This window comes from Sarcophilus harrisii, chromosome 5, assembly GCF_902635505.1.
Source record: "Sarcophilus harrisii chromosome 5, mSarHar1.11, whole genome shotgun sequence".
In the NCBI taxonomy this organism is placed as follows: domain Eukaryota; kingdom Metazoa; phylum Chordata; class Mammalia; order Dasyuromorphia; family Dasyuridae; genus Sarcophilus; species Sarcophilus harrisii.
The window spans coordinates 59,261,393-59,278,409 of NC_045430.1; the positions used below are offsets into that span (position 1 = coordinate 59,261,393).

Here is a 17,017-nt window from a genome sequence, read left to right on the forward strand (position 1 = left end):
GAGCATCACAACAACCTTGTGAGGGATGCAGGAGAAATAGTATTTTTCCGACAGACACAGAGTCATTAGTGCCATCAGGGATAGAGAGCTGGTCTGAGAATTGGAAAAATCTGACCTTAGGTGTCTTCTCTGATATACTGTGTGATGCCGAGTTTCTCAGTACCCCCAGGCAACTCTCCAAAGTTCTAAAGGTCAGAGAAAATGCTCATCTACATTGGGAGAGGCTATTTCATAATATTCATCCATATAACCAAGAACCTGTTTCATCCTATAAGACATCCTATATTCAGACAGATTTTGGCATCAAAGGACCTGGGTTAAATTCCCAATTCTTCCCATTTCCTACTTGTGTGATTTTAGGCAAATTATTTCACCTCTTTTGCTCAAATTTTCTTATGTGTCAGATGAGGAGTGGGAAAGAATGACCTTTGAAGTTCCTTCTGGTATATATTTTTCTCTTTCCTTTTTTCTTTCTTTCCTTTCTTTCTTTCTTTCCTTCTTTTCTTTCTTCTGCTTCCTTTTCTTCTTCCTTTTCTTTCTTCTCCCTCCTCCTCCTCCTTTCTTTTTTCTTTCCTTCTTTCTTTCTTTTTCTTTCTCTTTCTTTCTTCTTCTCCTCCTCCTCCTCTCCCTTCTTCTCCTTCTCCTCCTCTTTCTTCTCCTTCCCTCCTTCTCCTTCTTTTCCTTTTTTTTCTCTTTGCCTCCGCGTTTTCCTCCTCCTCCTTCTTAGCATTTATATACCTTCCACTATGTACCAGGCACTGTGCTAAGCACTTTAGTAACATTAATTCATTTAATTTCCACAACAACCCAGAGAGGTTGGTGTTATTACCCCCCTCATTTTACAATTGAAAAATTGAGGCAAGCAGAAGTTAAAAAATTTGCCTAAGATCATACTATTAGTAAATGTTTAAAGTAAGATTTGAACTTGGTCTTCCTAATTCCAGACCCAATAAAAAGACCTATCCACGCTGTCACTTAAGTGCTTCTTAATTATCAAGAAGAAGAAAAAAACCAAAGGAAATAAGAAACAAACAGTCCTACTAACTCCCTGCCTTATTTTTCTACTCCAATCTTACCTAGAGCTTTCAAGTCTCTTTTTCTAGATTTAAATGGACAGAACCAGTCATACAGACATTAGGAATTTCTAAGACTTTCAGTCTTTGTCTGCTTTGAGACTATGTAGAGCCCTGGACCACAGGTAGGAACAAAATGAAGGAAGAGTAAGAGACAAGATTGTTTATACTCTGGCACAGGGAATGACTTGTCAGCAGAATTTTTTTTTAGAAGGGATGGAAAATAATGGAGAACAACACCAGATGTTTGTGATTGTGTCACAAGTCTTTGGTGCTCAGCAGGTTGAATGAGACACTATGCAGAAGAGACAATAGTCCATTGAGCAAGCTGGTTAAGCTGGAGTCAGCTTTATTTTAAAATTGGAGTTGAACTATATTGGATTACTTTCTGTCTAAGGGAGAGTTGTGGGGGAAGAAGGGAAGTAGAAAAATTTGGAACACAAGGTTTTGTAAGGTTGAATGTTGAAAACTACCTTTGCATATATTTTGAAATAAAAAGCTATTATTAAAATAAATGTAAAAATAAAATTAGAGTTGAAGTATGAGAACAAAACAGAGTCTAGAAGAAGTTCCCAGCCTCTTTATCTGCCAACATGGTCCTTTATCTATACTAGTCAGAAGCAAAAGACAAATTGCCATATGGCCCATTTCTCTATGGTTGATATTTTCATCATATGGATGTATATTGCTGTAGAGGAATTCCTTTAACATCTCTTCTCCTCCTATTTAGAAGTTTCCTTCTCAGCTCAACCTCTGAGGAAGGGAATTGAAATGTCTTTCTCTACTATCTCACCCCCTAAATTTTTTTTTAAAAAAACTTTATTTAAATCTTGTTCCTACTGAAATTTGTTTATTAACCCTCCCTTAAAATTTTTTAACTTCTGAGACAGCTTTATGCTACATAATCTCCAGTGATGGAGAAACTAGTTTTTAAAAAAGCTTTTATTTTATTCATCATCTCTTCTATGTTTCCATGTTGTCACACAGGTACAAATCTCGGCCTGTATACACCTTCTCATCCTATTTTACTCTTGCTCTTGTCCTTTCATAAATCCTCCATAAAAGATTCACTCATTATGCAGAAGACATTACTTTGGGATTTGGGGTCATAACATGGATGTTGATACAATAATCATGGCAGCTTCTTTTTTCAGCAAATAGGTACTTAATAAAAATACTTATAGTTAGGTACTTATACAAAAATTAGTTACTTACATTTTTAAAAATCAGCAAATGCTATAAATCAGGGTTTGACTTATTGTTTTGTTAACTGTCTAGTTGGAGAAAATGTTAATAAAACAGAATAAACTTTAAAATGCTTCATGTGTACATTTTTTAAGAGATCCAATTGTTAAACATTTATCAGCACAGCTGCTTTAATGATCCTTTGCCAATGAGTGTTAAATATAATTTTCAGTATTTCAAAGATCTTTTATTTCATTTTTGTCTTCGTGAATGGTTGTGGCTAAAAAAATCATCTTATGGTTTCAAAGATCTTTTATTTCATTTTTGTCTTCGTGAATGGTTGTGGCTAAAAAAAATCATCTTATGGTTCATCCTCTAGCAATGAACTTTTCAAGACTTGGTTGGATTGATTCTTAGAAAAAGACATATTTGGCAGTCCCACACTTGAAGCTTTGCCAGTGTAGGAGCTGCTGGAGCTTGTGCTTTCCCATGATAGCTTTTGAGAATCCAAAGTCATCCTTATGCCATGAGGAGCTGTCAGAGGAGAACTTAAGTAGAGCTACATTTTCTTTCTTTTTTCCTTTGCTGAGGCAATTGGTATTAAATGACTTGCCCAGGGTCACACAGCTAGGACGTGTTAAGTGTCTGAAGTCACATTTGAACTCAGGTCCTTCTGACTTTGGGGCTGGTGCTCTATCTACTGTGCCATTTAACTGCCCTCAGATATATTTTCAAAATAGCAATAATAGAGAAAGTAATTTTGGATGGAGATCCTGGAATGAGGATACTGTGTTGAAAAACTAATTCAGGGGAGCTAATTTAAATTTGTTTTTATAAGTAGTGCAAACTGAAGAAGAGATTGAATGAATCACTTGGTCCTTGACTCTGTATTGCTCCTGGAAGGTAACAACTTCCTCCTGACTCTAGCCTGCCTAACCTAAAACCCAGCATAATTTCTCTTTACCCATCACCTTATATATGAACTGACTGATGCATTATATTCTAAATACATTGGCAGTTTCCTTTAATGTAATCCTCTCTCATGTGCAAGTAGACTTATTTCAAGATCTAGGTCAGATGTCACCTCCTCCCTGAACCTAAATCAGACCAAGCTCTATCATCTGATCTCTTAGCACTCTATACTTTTTAGTACTTATTTCTTATAGTACCAATTTTCAGTTTATCCATTATCTAGCTTCCTTTGGTTTTATTAAGCAGTTCTAAAAAATTAATTTGTAGAACAAAACATAGTATAGTAGGGCATAATATAAAAGATTGCACCTGAAACTGCAAATCTATTATGAGTAGCTTACCACTCCTTTTAAATATACAATAAAGTTATGCATTTTCTAATTATTTTTGACAGTGAAAGAGGAGATTATTTGTCTCAATTGCTACCTATCCTTAATCACTAAATGGATCAATCAAACTGAGACCTGTTGTAAACCTAAGCTTAAAAAGGTTAAGGTCTCCCATTTCATTCAGGATCATCTCCAGTCATCCTGATCTATATCTGGCCATTGGACCTTGATGCCTCTGGAGGGGAAGGTGAGGCAGGTGACCTCATACAGCTCTCTCTTACCCAAATCCAATTTACTTGTATGCCATGCCATCACCTCCCGATGTCATGATCCTTTTTTAAAAATGAAGAACACAGAACAATAAAGTTATGTAAATTTCTTTTTTTTTTTCCTTTTTTTCCTTTACTCCTCATTCTGGAAATGGCTCCCGTTAGACAAAAGTATATATTTTCTTAGATGTTCTCTTTCCCATTAGATTATAAACTCCTTAAGGGTAGGGATTATATTTTGCTTCTTTTTGTATCCCTATAACTTAGAACAGTATGTGGCAATCATAGATGCTTAATAAATGGTTAGTGAGTGACATAGTAATTTTTTTGTAGTCATTTGTGTCTGCCATATTATTTAACTCCAACCCAGACTAGATTGTATTTTGCTTGAAGTCTGGGACACTGCCTGATTTCTCTTTGTATCTATACTGACCCACATAGCACCTTGCACATAACCAACATGATGCAGTATTTATGAACTGAAATACTTAGATTGAATTTGCCTTGAAAACCACTGGATATGATTTATTGCAACATTATATGCTCAATGTAGCATATACTCAGTAAATATTTGATGATGAATGAATAAAGCATCAAAACTATTGTCTCATAGCACAGTATCACCTACTACCCAAACTCCTCCCACCCCAAGTACCAGCAGTAGCTTCAAAGTGAGGTGCCAATGTAATTTTCTCTTTTACATTCAGTCAATATTTACTCCTCAACTGCTTATATGTTTTTCTATTTTACTGTGTCTCTCTTAGATCTAATACATAGTCTGTGTGACTTTGAGCAAGCCTTTTTATTTCAGTTTTCTCCTCTATAAAACAAGGGAACCAAACTAGAAAACCCTGTAAGTTTCCTTCTAATTCTATAATACTATGATGTGGCTGATGCTAGCAGTTCTTCTGCTCGGTATAGTTGCCTTTTGCATGGGGAAAGGAAAAGAACTATGGATTAGAAGCACAAAATTCTAGCCCCAACACTTATAATGGTTATTTGGGAATAGGCAACAATATAGCCCTTTGGTGATTTCCTCAAAGCAATGCCTCCTGGGAGGCAAGCAGGATAAGTATCCCCATTTCACAGATGAGGAAAGAGAAATTCAGAAACTTGCTCAGAGATCTCTAGAAAATAGAAGAACCAAGCCGGGTGGATTCTAAGATCAGCTCTCGTTTCATGATACCAAAGTTGCAAATGATTGTTTCTCAGACTATTTGTGAGGTGAGAATAGATTGATACTTAGCTCTCCCATTGCTAAGGAGCTTAAATTCCATGTGGTCAATGAAAATGGGGATAGAGTTGATCTTTGAAGTGAGAAAAGGAGTCTAAGAAACATAGTGAAGAGGAAGCCTATTACAGGTGTTGGGAGTCAGGAGAATTGAGCAAAAGCCAGGGAATGAAAGATGAAATGTTGGGAATATACAACAGTAAATAAGCCAGTTTGAGAGAAGTACAAATCATACAAAAGGATAACATATAATGAGTCTAGAATCAAACTATGATGGATGTTGAATAACAAAGCAGTTTGTATTTTATCTGTGAAGCTGCTGGTCTAAAGATTTCAGGTGACAAGTATTAGCTTCAAAAAGTCTCGGTCAGGTATCTAAGTCATATCTTCTCATCAGGGAAGGAATATTAAGAAGAATGAAATACTTTTTACTTTGTCCATCGCCAAAGAATTTTGGGAAGCTAAAGACTTTTGCAATATTTGATGGCTATTACTAGAAGTTTACAAAGAACTACATCTCAAAATGTCTCAATCATTTCACCCATGAATAGATGTTTGGGGGAAAAAATAGAAAGGCAAAAAGCAGCACCCTGGTTTGAACCCTTTGCTCCCATTTGGCAATTTTAAGCCAAGATGCAAGCAGGCCTTTAATGATATAATTAAAAGACTCATACATTTGCCAGTGTTGGTTTTTATACTTGTTCTTATAATCTCTTTATTCTGAATTTAAACACCAATTAAAGACATTTCCATATACTGCAGATTACAAAAAAAGAGAATTTTATATGAAACCATGTAATCTTCATTTCACACTACTTCCTTCAGATATTATTTTCAAAGTTGTACTACTTCTCTGTGCTTCCTTCTGTTCTACATATTTTAAAGGTAAAATGAATCTACTTTTTGACACCGTTATTGCTAAATTGGAGTTAGGCATGTGGTCTTTTGGACACATACACATATAATGTCTCAGGAATGACACTACAAACAAACGTCTTTCCATGTCTGATGACATTTGGATCTCTGCTTTGGAATTTTGGAAGATGACAATGTTATGAAGACTCTCTACCAGTACATGTAAATTGGTTAAGAGATTGGATTAGATTAAGGAGGAGATATCAATTTCAAAAAGAAGAAACTAGACATTATATTAGAATTTACTGTCAGGCTAGCTGGAGTATAGAAGCATACTAAGAATATTAGTGTCCACAGAAAACATAAGAAAATGGAGAACTCTCGACAGTAATTGAAAGATTAGCTAATTTGCTCCCCTATAGAATAGTCTTGGAGAATAGTTAGGTCCCTGAAAAAATGATGATGATCTGTCTCAATCACCTGATAACCAGAAATACAGGAATAATGAAGTGTCAAAGAAATAATCCCCATGAAGGGACAATTCATGAGACACAGATGGATAGCCAATGCTTAATGATTGCTCGCATGAAAAGTCTATTTTAACTGGGTCTGAAATATAGAATCTTTATCTAAAGAAAGAAGGGTTTCAATGCAATACTCTAATTTTACAGATGAAGAAACTGAGGCTGGAGAAGTTAAATGATAATCTATCTTTAGTGGATTTGGAGACCATGAATACAGAAGATTCCCTGCATCACTATAAGAAATGCCAGGTTTCTAATGAAATAGAAGAATAACCATGCTGATACTAGGTACTATATATTTGTATATCACCTATGTGTTTTATCTATCATGTAACTTTGCTATGGGACATTATAAGTTTTCTATTTTGATATGACTACCATATTGGTCTTTAGTGTGGCTCTATATTTGCACATCCAGTACAATTTGAAGTTATGGCTCTTTTTTAAAACTTGAGGGTTGTCACAATGTCACAATGAGGGTTAAATGGAAAATCTTTATTTCTTATTGTGTAACATACACAAACTTGACTGAAGCCCCAAGTCCAAGAGTTCAACTTGATGGCAGAGGATCAAGATTTTTAGTCATCACAGAACACTGTGATGGTGTTGAGGAAATGTTATCACAAGGAGGAAACAGGGCAAGAAAGAAGAAAAGTGGAATCATGAGAAGTGAAAGCAATGGATCTAGTCATAGAACTGACTGTGGGCAAGTTGGAAACTAAGTTATGAGGGAAAAAGCCAAAAGATTTGTCAAGATATCAGTTTTCCCCCAGATTTATATGAGGACCTGGATAAAGAGTAGAAGAAACAGAAAGAAAGAACGCCAACATTCAGGTAAATAGTTACTGAGAATTTTTCTGTTTGTTTCATTTCCATTCCCTGTAACAATTAAATGCTTTTTTACTGATTCTATGTTATGATTTGAAAGGTTTCTGTTATCACAATAATCACTGAATATTTAGAACTGAATTAATTTTAGAAGTCCATAGTTTTTCACAGTTGTGAAGCTTACATATGACCAAAAATATACCCCATAAAATCCATAACAATACAATAGCATATATTCATTATACATTCGAAAATACAGATTTCCACTACTAGAAAAGGAAGGTTTATTTTAATCAGGCTTTCCAACCCAAAAGAGCTAATTGACATCAAGATGTTTTAAAGAGTAGAAATTACAATGAACACCATTTTGAGAATTTTGGTATCACTGGAATATTATAAAACAAAGGCAAGAAATCAGTGGTCCAGAGATCCATTTTAGTGACTTTGAGAACATTTGAGGCATTCTACCTTGAGGATTTTTCTGCTGTCTGCTACCAAGTCTGAAGCCCTCATCTCCAATTCATTTTTTATCACGTTTGTATCTATTCATTCTACATGAATGACTTTTTTATTTATTTACAGTTATTCATTCACTCATTCACTCACTCACTTATCCTTTTATTTGTTTATTCATTCATTCAAGGTTCATTTATTTAGATTCAGGAAACAGATGAAACTGTGAAGAGATAAAAACTCTTCAATGGTTTCTCATCCATAGTACTGGGGAAAGCAGATTAAAGAGATAGAGCCAGAAAGAGTTTAAAAAAAAAAAAATAAGACTCTTCTGTATTTCAAATCCCTAGCTAAATTCTGACTAGAAAACAAAAAAAAATAAAAAATAAAAAAAAAAATGAGCATATTAATCCATGAAACTGCTAAAGTGCTTACTCTATTAGCAATTCCCAACATCAATTAATCCATCCAGTGCCTACTAGCTGGCTGGCTTTTATACACAAGGCCAGTTTCGTAGTTTAAGAGGCTCTGGCCTGGCTCATCAAAGAAATTCACTAAGTAGAAAACAAAAACCCAGTACTAGACTGGAAAAGGGTTACTTACAGTGAATTTTGAAGTCCTTGTACTGTCTGTCTTCAATTGCTACCATGTACAAAGCTGCCCGGTCTGGAAACATAAGCCCTCCAGGTTTCTGTTGATGAATTGTGGGGAAATGGATCTCGTAATCTATTCACCTGACAAAGACATCACATTTTGAACTGCACATAGAAGAACTAGACAAAGCATCCCCACTGACAATGCTTCAAGTTCTCCTGGTGACAGTGATGGCCTTCAGTGGAGCTTTGGGGCAAAGCATGCACCAGGTGACTATCACAAGCTGGACATGCTCCTCTTCCTTTCACCTTTCCCACCCCCAAGCACAAAATTTATCACTGAACTCTTCCTGGAGGACTTTCAGGAAGAGGAAACTTTGGAAAGAACCAGGAGGAGAACAATGGGAGGATAAAGGGAGATGCAAAATTAAAACCAAGGAGGGAAAATGGGCCTTTCTGATTAGGAGGAACCTCTGATTGCTTAATACTGAATTAATACTTAATACTTGCTGCCCTGAATTTTATCTGAACCAACTGAAAAATTTCACTTTCAACAAAAGTGAAAATATAGAAAAACTTTCTAGTTACCAAATAGTTAGCTACTGCACTGGACTTCATGGACAAATGAGGTGGTATTACATTCACCTTCTCTGAAGAAGACCTGCTTCAGAGATAGGGATCAAATGAGGTAACCACTAAAAAGCATTTCTAACTTGTGGGATCTAGGAAATCCCAATGAGCAGAGATACTAGAGGATCTAACCCATCTAGTCAAAGGACTGTAATTCAAATGTGGGCCAACCAGCAATCCAACAAGAAGGGTGACATGCAGGACACCTACCAGCCACTTGTCCCTGGCGAAGATCACTGTGTTAAGCATTGATTCATAGAAAAGACAATAACCCATCCACTCACTGATGATGATGTCTACCTTTTCCACCGGTAACTCCACCTCCTCCACTTTACCCTTAAATATGGTGATGACTGTTAGAAGAGAAAAAGAGGAAAAAATATTTTTAAATCCCAGAAAGTTACTTCCAGAAGACCCAACTAATAAACTGCAGTGTCAGTGTCAAGCTGGCTCTCCCCATAAAAGATTCCCTTCTGATTCTTTATCCAGTATACCCCCAACCCATCTAGATTCAATTTACTTTGGGAGAAGAAACACTTTTTGAATATGTTGCTTTAGATCATTGTTACATGTTGGATAAATTTTGTAGACCCTCAGAGCTTGAAGGGACCTTGGAAGCTATCTAGTACAATCATCACATGAATAAGAATTTCTACTATAACATTCCTGATGAACACTCACCTAGTTGTATTTATAGATTTCCAATAAGTAAAAACCTGCTATCTCCCAAGGGGTAGCCTGTTCCACTTTAGGATATCCAGAAATATTAATGATCTGATAACATGATTAGACTAATGAGAGATCTCCTCAATGTGAGTACTTCCCTTGCAAAAGGATCAATTATCTATGCCTTCTCATTCTGATCAACTATTTCCCATGTTCTCCTGAAAATGTATATATATATATATAAGAAAAGGAAAATGGAACCTATACTGTGAAGGGTTTAAAGTAGAAGGTTGAGTGTATTTTATCCTAGAGAATGCTGCTGAAGAGCCCTAGGAATCTGCAAATATATGTCTCAACATTACATGGAATGTGGAAGTTTACATTTATAAATGTCTTTAATTTCAAAAAAAAAAAAAAAAAAAAGATTCTGGTCTTCCTCCTTTCTGTCATTTTGCCACCACCAAAGCAGAGGACAAAAAAGATTATAAAGGCAAAAGAACTATATTTTTTTTTCTTTGTTTTATGGATTGCATGGGAAAAGAATTCAACAGTTTGGTGGCCAACCTGCTGGTGAAGAAGAGTCTCTCTCCTTAGTTAGACTGGTTCTCAGACAGAAGGTTTAATTTAATATAGTAAAATTTTCCAAATACCATGCTCTGTTGATATGGCCTTCAAAACTCTAGAATCAATTCTATGCTATGATGAATCATGAGAAGAAGAAAACAAACCCTTGAGAGAGCTTAAAAGAGTTTTAGTCAATATGGCTTTCTTTAGGATATAAACCAAAGAGAAGCATGATCAGTATTGTTTATTTGAGGATTAAGAACACAATTATGATACATATGCAACCTTTTTGTTTATCCTTATCTAACTCTTGCTTATCATTGGATCCTTTCCCTACTTGTCCATTTACACCAATAGAGAAAAAAGCAGAAAAGTTGTCTTCTCTCCTTGATGGGAGATTTTCTAGGGACAGACCACTAAGACTAAACCAAAGTAAGATCTGAGAACTTTCAGGGAAATTGTTATCATAACAAGTCAACCTGACCCAGAATTCACTAGTATCACTGACAAAAGACTGTCCAAATGAGGAAAAGGAAATTAACCTCTAATCAATTTATCATTTTGAACAGAACCAACAAATGTTTACAGAATTTACTCATTAATTTGCTTATAGAGTTTGTTTGTGAGCACAATCTTTCCAAATTATAACAGTACTTAGAAAGAAAAAGAATTATGGAGCTAACAAGATGGAAAGGACCATAAAAATCAAATGATTTATCCTTTCATTTTTAAATAAGGAAACTGACAGTGAAAGGTAAAGGGAAGCAAGGTCTTCTGACTCCAAGTCCAGAGATGTTTGCCCTAAAAGCTACCTATAAAACTCAGAAAAGCCAGATGGAGTCATCATGGTTTGGACTGGCCTGAATTATTTGGTGAATTCTCCGCCTGCCTTTACCTCCCTTCCATGATGTCCAGAACATGGTATTACACACAATACACATTCTCTCAGTGCCACTGCCAGAGCTGATTGAATGAATACCTCCACAATTACCCAAATATAGATGGAAACCATTTGCAGCAAACACCAGCAACTAGGTTATTTCTTCTTTGCAGGAAGGTAGAAAGAACTGATAAGCCAAATTAAAACTTCTTGGTACTGTGAAATCATGAATTAAGCACTAGAGTTGGCTAAGAAGACCTGGGTTCAAATCTTGCCCTTGGCATTCACTGGCTTGTCCTTGACTTTTCTGAGTTCTAAGTTTTCTCATGTAAAATGGAGATAATAATCCCTGTAGATCTTCCCTCGTTGAGTTGTTTTGATAATTGATTGAGATGATTTAATCTAGAGATATCAAAAACATTACCAGTGGGCCAATGTGACCCACAATATTCCCAAATGAACTAGATTAAAATGTAATTGGAAAACATTTAACAAAATTGATCTAATACTTATGAGGTTCTTTACAAACTTTACAATGCTATATAAATGTCAGTTATTACCATATCTTATCAATAATACAGTTCAATACAATGTGGTCCTAGAGCTGAGAGCAGAAAATAAATAGCGCATTCTGTTAAGTCTTGACAACTATAGAATTCAAAAACTTGTGAGGTCAAGGTAGAAGGGCAGGAAGCTTCTTTTAGTACCTAATTAGATCTTCCATCTCCCAAGTTATTTAGCCTCATCAAAATGATGCTTGGATGCTGATGACTGAATACAGGGCATTAATGGTAGATTCACCCCTCATGGGGTTGAAAGAGTGAGCCGAGAGTAGGATATAGAAAGAGGTACTGTGAATGAAGGGGAAAACAGAGACATGATTGAATGTATGAATGGGATATAGAATCTATTACAATGTGAAGATCATTTCCCCATCTCTACTATCCCCTCATGGGGGTACAGGTTGTTCAGTTTTGAAACCCTGAGGTAAAAATACAAGGACTATGACTTTATCCTGAGCTCCAAATGTAGTGATTTAGCCTTGAGAATGAGGATAGTGAATCCTTGAGGAGAAAAGGAGTATACTAAGAGAAACGAATGATTTGAGATCAAAGATTTTCTAAAGCTCTGAATGCCAGAGTAGAGATGTTAATATTCCTAAGTAGAGACAGAAATATTTGGGAAGCAATAACAAAAAAATCCCTGCCAAACACATGTCTAAATGCCACATTCTGAGCCTCCAATCATCTCCCCAAAGAATAGATATAGAGCTCAGGTGGATTTGAGATCAGTGTAACATCAAATGGTCCATAACAACATCATCAAGAGCTCTACCTCTGAAGCAGTCAACCTTCCCCTTCCCCAGTAGTTTCTATAAAGGATCTGATGACTCCAGTAAGGGAGCCAATGGGAACAGTTGTAATACTGTCAGTTGGCCATTTGGAAACTAGTGGAGCAGCAGATGAGTCTGAGCCAGAACATAGACTACTTCCCAGGTGGCAGTACTTCAGGAGAAACAGGAGCCAATGGAAGTGTTTTTCAACAGCCAGACCAGCCTGCAACCTAGGCAGTTGTAAGCTACTTGGCACAGGCAGACATTCCAGTGTTATAGAATCTGGGATATGGTTGAAAAACAGGAACTTCTAAAGGAATAGCAGTAGAAATTTCTTCACTGACAAAGGCCATAAGTCCTCAGAATGAAGTCATTTTGAACCAACATGTTCCATATTTTGACAAAAGGTTAGGGTTCTTTTTGGTTTATTGATTTAAGTAATTCTACCTTTACCCCCAACAGATGACCTCCAGCACAATTCCTATATCCAGTCTATATAGCACACATTAATTCTGACCCTCATTGCCTCTGGGCTGAATTATTGTGATAGCCCACTGATTAATTCCCTTACTTCTGGTCTTTTCCCTCTCCAATGCATCTTCCACTCAGTAGGTGCCAAAATGACATTCCTATGACGCAAAGTTGATGATCATGTAGCTTCCTTGATCAAAGATCTTTGGGAGCTCCCCATTAACTTTAGGATGAAAATTCAGCATCCTCCACCTGGCATTTAAAGCTCTTTGTAATCTTGATCCAATTCAACTTTCCTGACTTTTCATATTATTCCATTTAATGCATAATAATGCATTAAAAATGCATTTCCCCCTTCCCCAACACCAAGCATCTTCTTAACTTCCTGTCTTTTGTCTTCCTCTTCCCGCTGTTTGGCATGACATTGTTGTTCCCTGAACTCAGCATTCTGTCTCTTCTCTCTGTGCTTATTCACAAGCTGTTTCCTATGCTCAGAATGTTCTCCTTCATAAATGACATCTCTCAGAATCCCTACTTTCCTTCAAAACTAAGCTCAGATGCCACTTCTTCCTGGAAGTCTTCCCTGAACCCTTCTAGTTCTTTTCACCTCTTCAAATAAAATCATTTATTTAACTACATGAATGTTGCCTCCCTTCCTTTAGGAAAATAAAAGTTTCTACAGGGCAGAGACTATGTTGTTTTTGTTTTCATTTCCCTAGTGTCTAGCACAATGCCGTGCATATAGTAGGTACTTAATATATGTTTGTTGAATCATTGAATTATTGAATGACTCAACTAATTATGGAACTAAAACTTGAGTAATGTCCCTCTTGTGGAATTGAGATGAATTTGATGGGCCCCCCCTGATAGCCTTATAAATTCAAATTCTATATTTTTGTGAGGGTAGAAGTAATATGTGACTAAAATTTGATTTGGATTGGAAGTGAATATATTTTATATTCTGGGAAGAGGGGATTAAGGAGACTTTAGACCAGGGTCCATAGATCTGTATAGGGTTCTGTGGATAAATTTCAGTGGGTCCATGAACTTTGATAGGAAAAAAAAATACATTTTTATTTTCACTAGCTTCCAAATGGAGTCTAGCCTTTCCTTCAATTATGAATTAAAAAAAAAAAACAACATTATTTTGAGGAGTCCATAGGCTTTGCCAGTCTGCCAAAGAGGGACATGATATAAAAATGTAGGAAGCCCTGCTCTAGATAGACTTTCATACAAGGAGTGAATGAAAGGATGGCTCTGGCTAGTTTTGGATAGATACCAGTAACAATTGAATAAAGAACAAGGTACTAAGGAGGAAGGTATGTTTGGGAATGCTCATGAAGAATGATCTGAATTAGAGAAGAAAGTAAGAAAGACCCTATCTATAAGTAAGAGACTGTAAAAGAGGAATGGAAGCCAAACCCTAGCAGAATAGTAGAGGCAGGTGCACATTTAACTTGCTAAAAGAAAAGTGAAAACTTTGCAGATAGTAGAAGCTCAGAATAAATAGAATGAGAACAAAATTAAATAGAATTAAGAAAGAAAGCATATATTGTCATGAAAAAAGGCATCCAATGAAGGTTAGAATACAAGAAAACTTTCACCCACACTGAACCATCATTTGATCATAGATTTACTGGCAGGGAGAAGGAGTCAAGTCAAGTCAACAAGCATTTATTAAATGGTTCCTATGTTCCAAGCTAGAGATGAAAAGAAAGACAAAAATAATCACTGCTCTAAAGGAACTCAAAGAACATCACTGCTCTCAAGGAGCTCAAGGAACATGCAAACAATTAGTACATCCAAGTGGAAGGTGGAGGGTAGTGAGAATTCCTATCTAGGACTTCTGTAGTGGCCAGTTCCCTATGGACAAAAAAGAGTAACAAAAGCATACTATTAAACTTTGGAAATGATCAATTTGAAAAGCAAATAGCTGTGTGAGGAAGACATTGAAAGTCTGTAGGTTTTTGAAGCTCTTTGTTGTTAGCCATTTCCGTGGCTATTTACAAAGTGCAACTATTTACTCTTGATTCAAGTGATCATTTATCAGATATGAATGCAAAATGCCACCAGAGTGCTTGTTATGGAGTGCATTGAAAGTGAAGTATTAAATGGTATGGATAACCAGGATTGTGAATGAGAATAGCAGTAAGACTAATTGAATCAGAACAATGAATTCCAATGTGTTCAGGTCTGGAGAGCCAGCATAGGTGAGAGAACCCTGACAAGTTTTATGTGGGCAAGAGTAAAGGTGTATGGATATAGAACCCTCTTAGTTCAAATGCAGGTAGTTTATACTGGGTTCTTAGAGTAAAGGTTACAAATTTTCAGTTGAAATAACATGAAGAACAAGTTCTAGGCAGGTCAAGTAGGCTGATATGCCTTATCTGCACTTCAGAGTCTACTCTCATTTACAATTCCACTCACTGGTCTGATTTTTAACACATTCCACCTCAAGTATTTAGGGCCCAGTTCTATAATCACATCCAACACATAATCACCAGCATGAAAAAGACTTTTTTGCTGAATGTCTTAAATGGGCTGAGAAATGCCAAGCAGAGTTTTGTTTCCAGTACTTTCCTATGTAAAAATATCTGTATTTGGGATTCGATTATTAAAGAATCCACACAGATTTTCCAAATTTAAATGACACAATTCTTAGTACTGAATAACCCAAATAATCTCCGAAGCAAGTATTTTTAAAACTTTAATACACAAGTGTGAAGTGTTACCCCAAAAAGCAATCGGTCAACAGGCATTTCTTATATGCTTGTGTCTAGTACATGCCAGCCATTGTGCTAGACTCTGAAAATATAATAAGGACAAAAATGAAAGTCTTGTCCTGAGGAAATTTACATTGGATCAGCACAAAAACCAACTGTATATAAGATAAGCAAAAAGTCATTTCAGGGAGTATGAGTAGTTGGGGGAAATCAGGAAAGATAAAAAGTAGCACTGGAACTGATTTAAAGCAAGCTAGGCTTCTAAGAGGGGGAGGTGACCAAAAATTGCATCTCAATCATGAGGGACAGCCTACACAAAAGCCCGGTGATGAGAGATGAAATAACATGCTTAAGGAACAGAAAAGAGGATAGTTTGGTTTAAATGTAGAGAGTGTTAAGGAAAACATGTATAATAAACCTGCAAGATTATTCAGACCATGAAGGGCTTTCAATGTCAAATGGAAGACGATATTTTATTCCAAAGGCAATAGGGAGCCACTGAAATTTTATAAGGAAGTAAGTAACGTGGTCAGACTTATGGTCATTTTGGCAGCTTTGTGGTTGAAGTTTAAGAGATTTAAAGCAAGAAAATTAGTTAGGGGACAATAATTTAGTGAAAGACAATGAACACATAAAGCAGAGGAGTGGTGGTATGAATAGTGAGAAGGGAGGAAGGCAACAATCATTAATTTAGTAAGCAATATCATGTGCCAAGCACTTTATAGATAAAGAGAACAGATGTGAGAGTAGTTAGAGTTCAATGAGATTTGGCAACTGACTAAAAATAGTGGATAAGGTAATGAAGGAGGAGGAGGAGGAGGAGAAAGGAAGAGGGGGATGAGGAGGAGGGGGAGGAAAAGGAGGAGGGGGAGGAGGAGGAGGAGGAAGAGAAGGAGGAGGAGGAAGAGGAAGAGAAGAAGAAGGAGGAAGAGAAGAAGAAGGAGGAGGAGGAAGAGGAGGAGGAGGAGGAAGAGGAAGAGAAGAAGAAGGAGGAGGAGGAAGAGGAGGAGGAGGGGGAGGAGGAGGAGAGGAGCAGGGGGAGGAGGAGGAGCAGGAGGAGGAGGGGGAGCAGGAGGAGGAGAAAATTTATATAGCACTTTAAAGTTTTATAATTTTATCCTCACAGTAACTTTGGGAGATAGGTGCTAATATTATCCCCATCTTTCAACTAAGGACAGAGGACAAGTTCTGTTTTAGAAATGTATTTGAGATGCCCGTGAGACAATTAGCAGAAAATACCCAATAGGCTATTAGTGATGCAAGACTAGCCTTATGACAGATTTGGAATGTATATTCAGAACTGGAAATTATTTCATAGATACCAGCTAATATTATAGATGAGGAAATTACATCTAAGAGGAGAGGAAATAATTTGCCTAAAGTCACAAAGCTAGTGATAGCATAGGGACTGGGTCCCAGGTCTTCTGACCACCTAGGA

The 17,017-nt window shown here is 36.5% G+C and overlaps 1 protein-coding gene across 6 annotated transcripts in view; it reads right to left on the minus strand.

Moving 5' to 3' along the window:
- The window catches only part of PRMT8 (protein arginine methyltransferase 8), a 164,612-nt gene that overhangs the window by 47,363 nt on the left and 100,232 nt on the right, over nt 1-17,017 (minus strand). For all 6 annotated transcript variants that reach the window (XM_003771306.4, XM_031939222.1, XM_031939220.1 and 3 more), the window contains 2 exons: nt 9,153-9,295; nt 8,323-8,410 (listed from right to left, as the gene is read on the minus strand). In XM_003771306.4, coding sequence (XP_003771354.1) covers nt 8,323-8,410; nt 9,153-9,295 — 231 coding nt within the window. The remainder of the gene's footprint in view (nt 1-8,322; nt 8,411-9,152; nt 9,296-17,017) is intronic.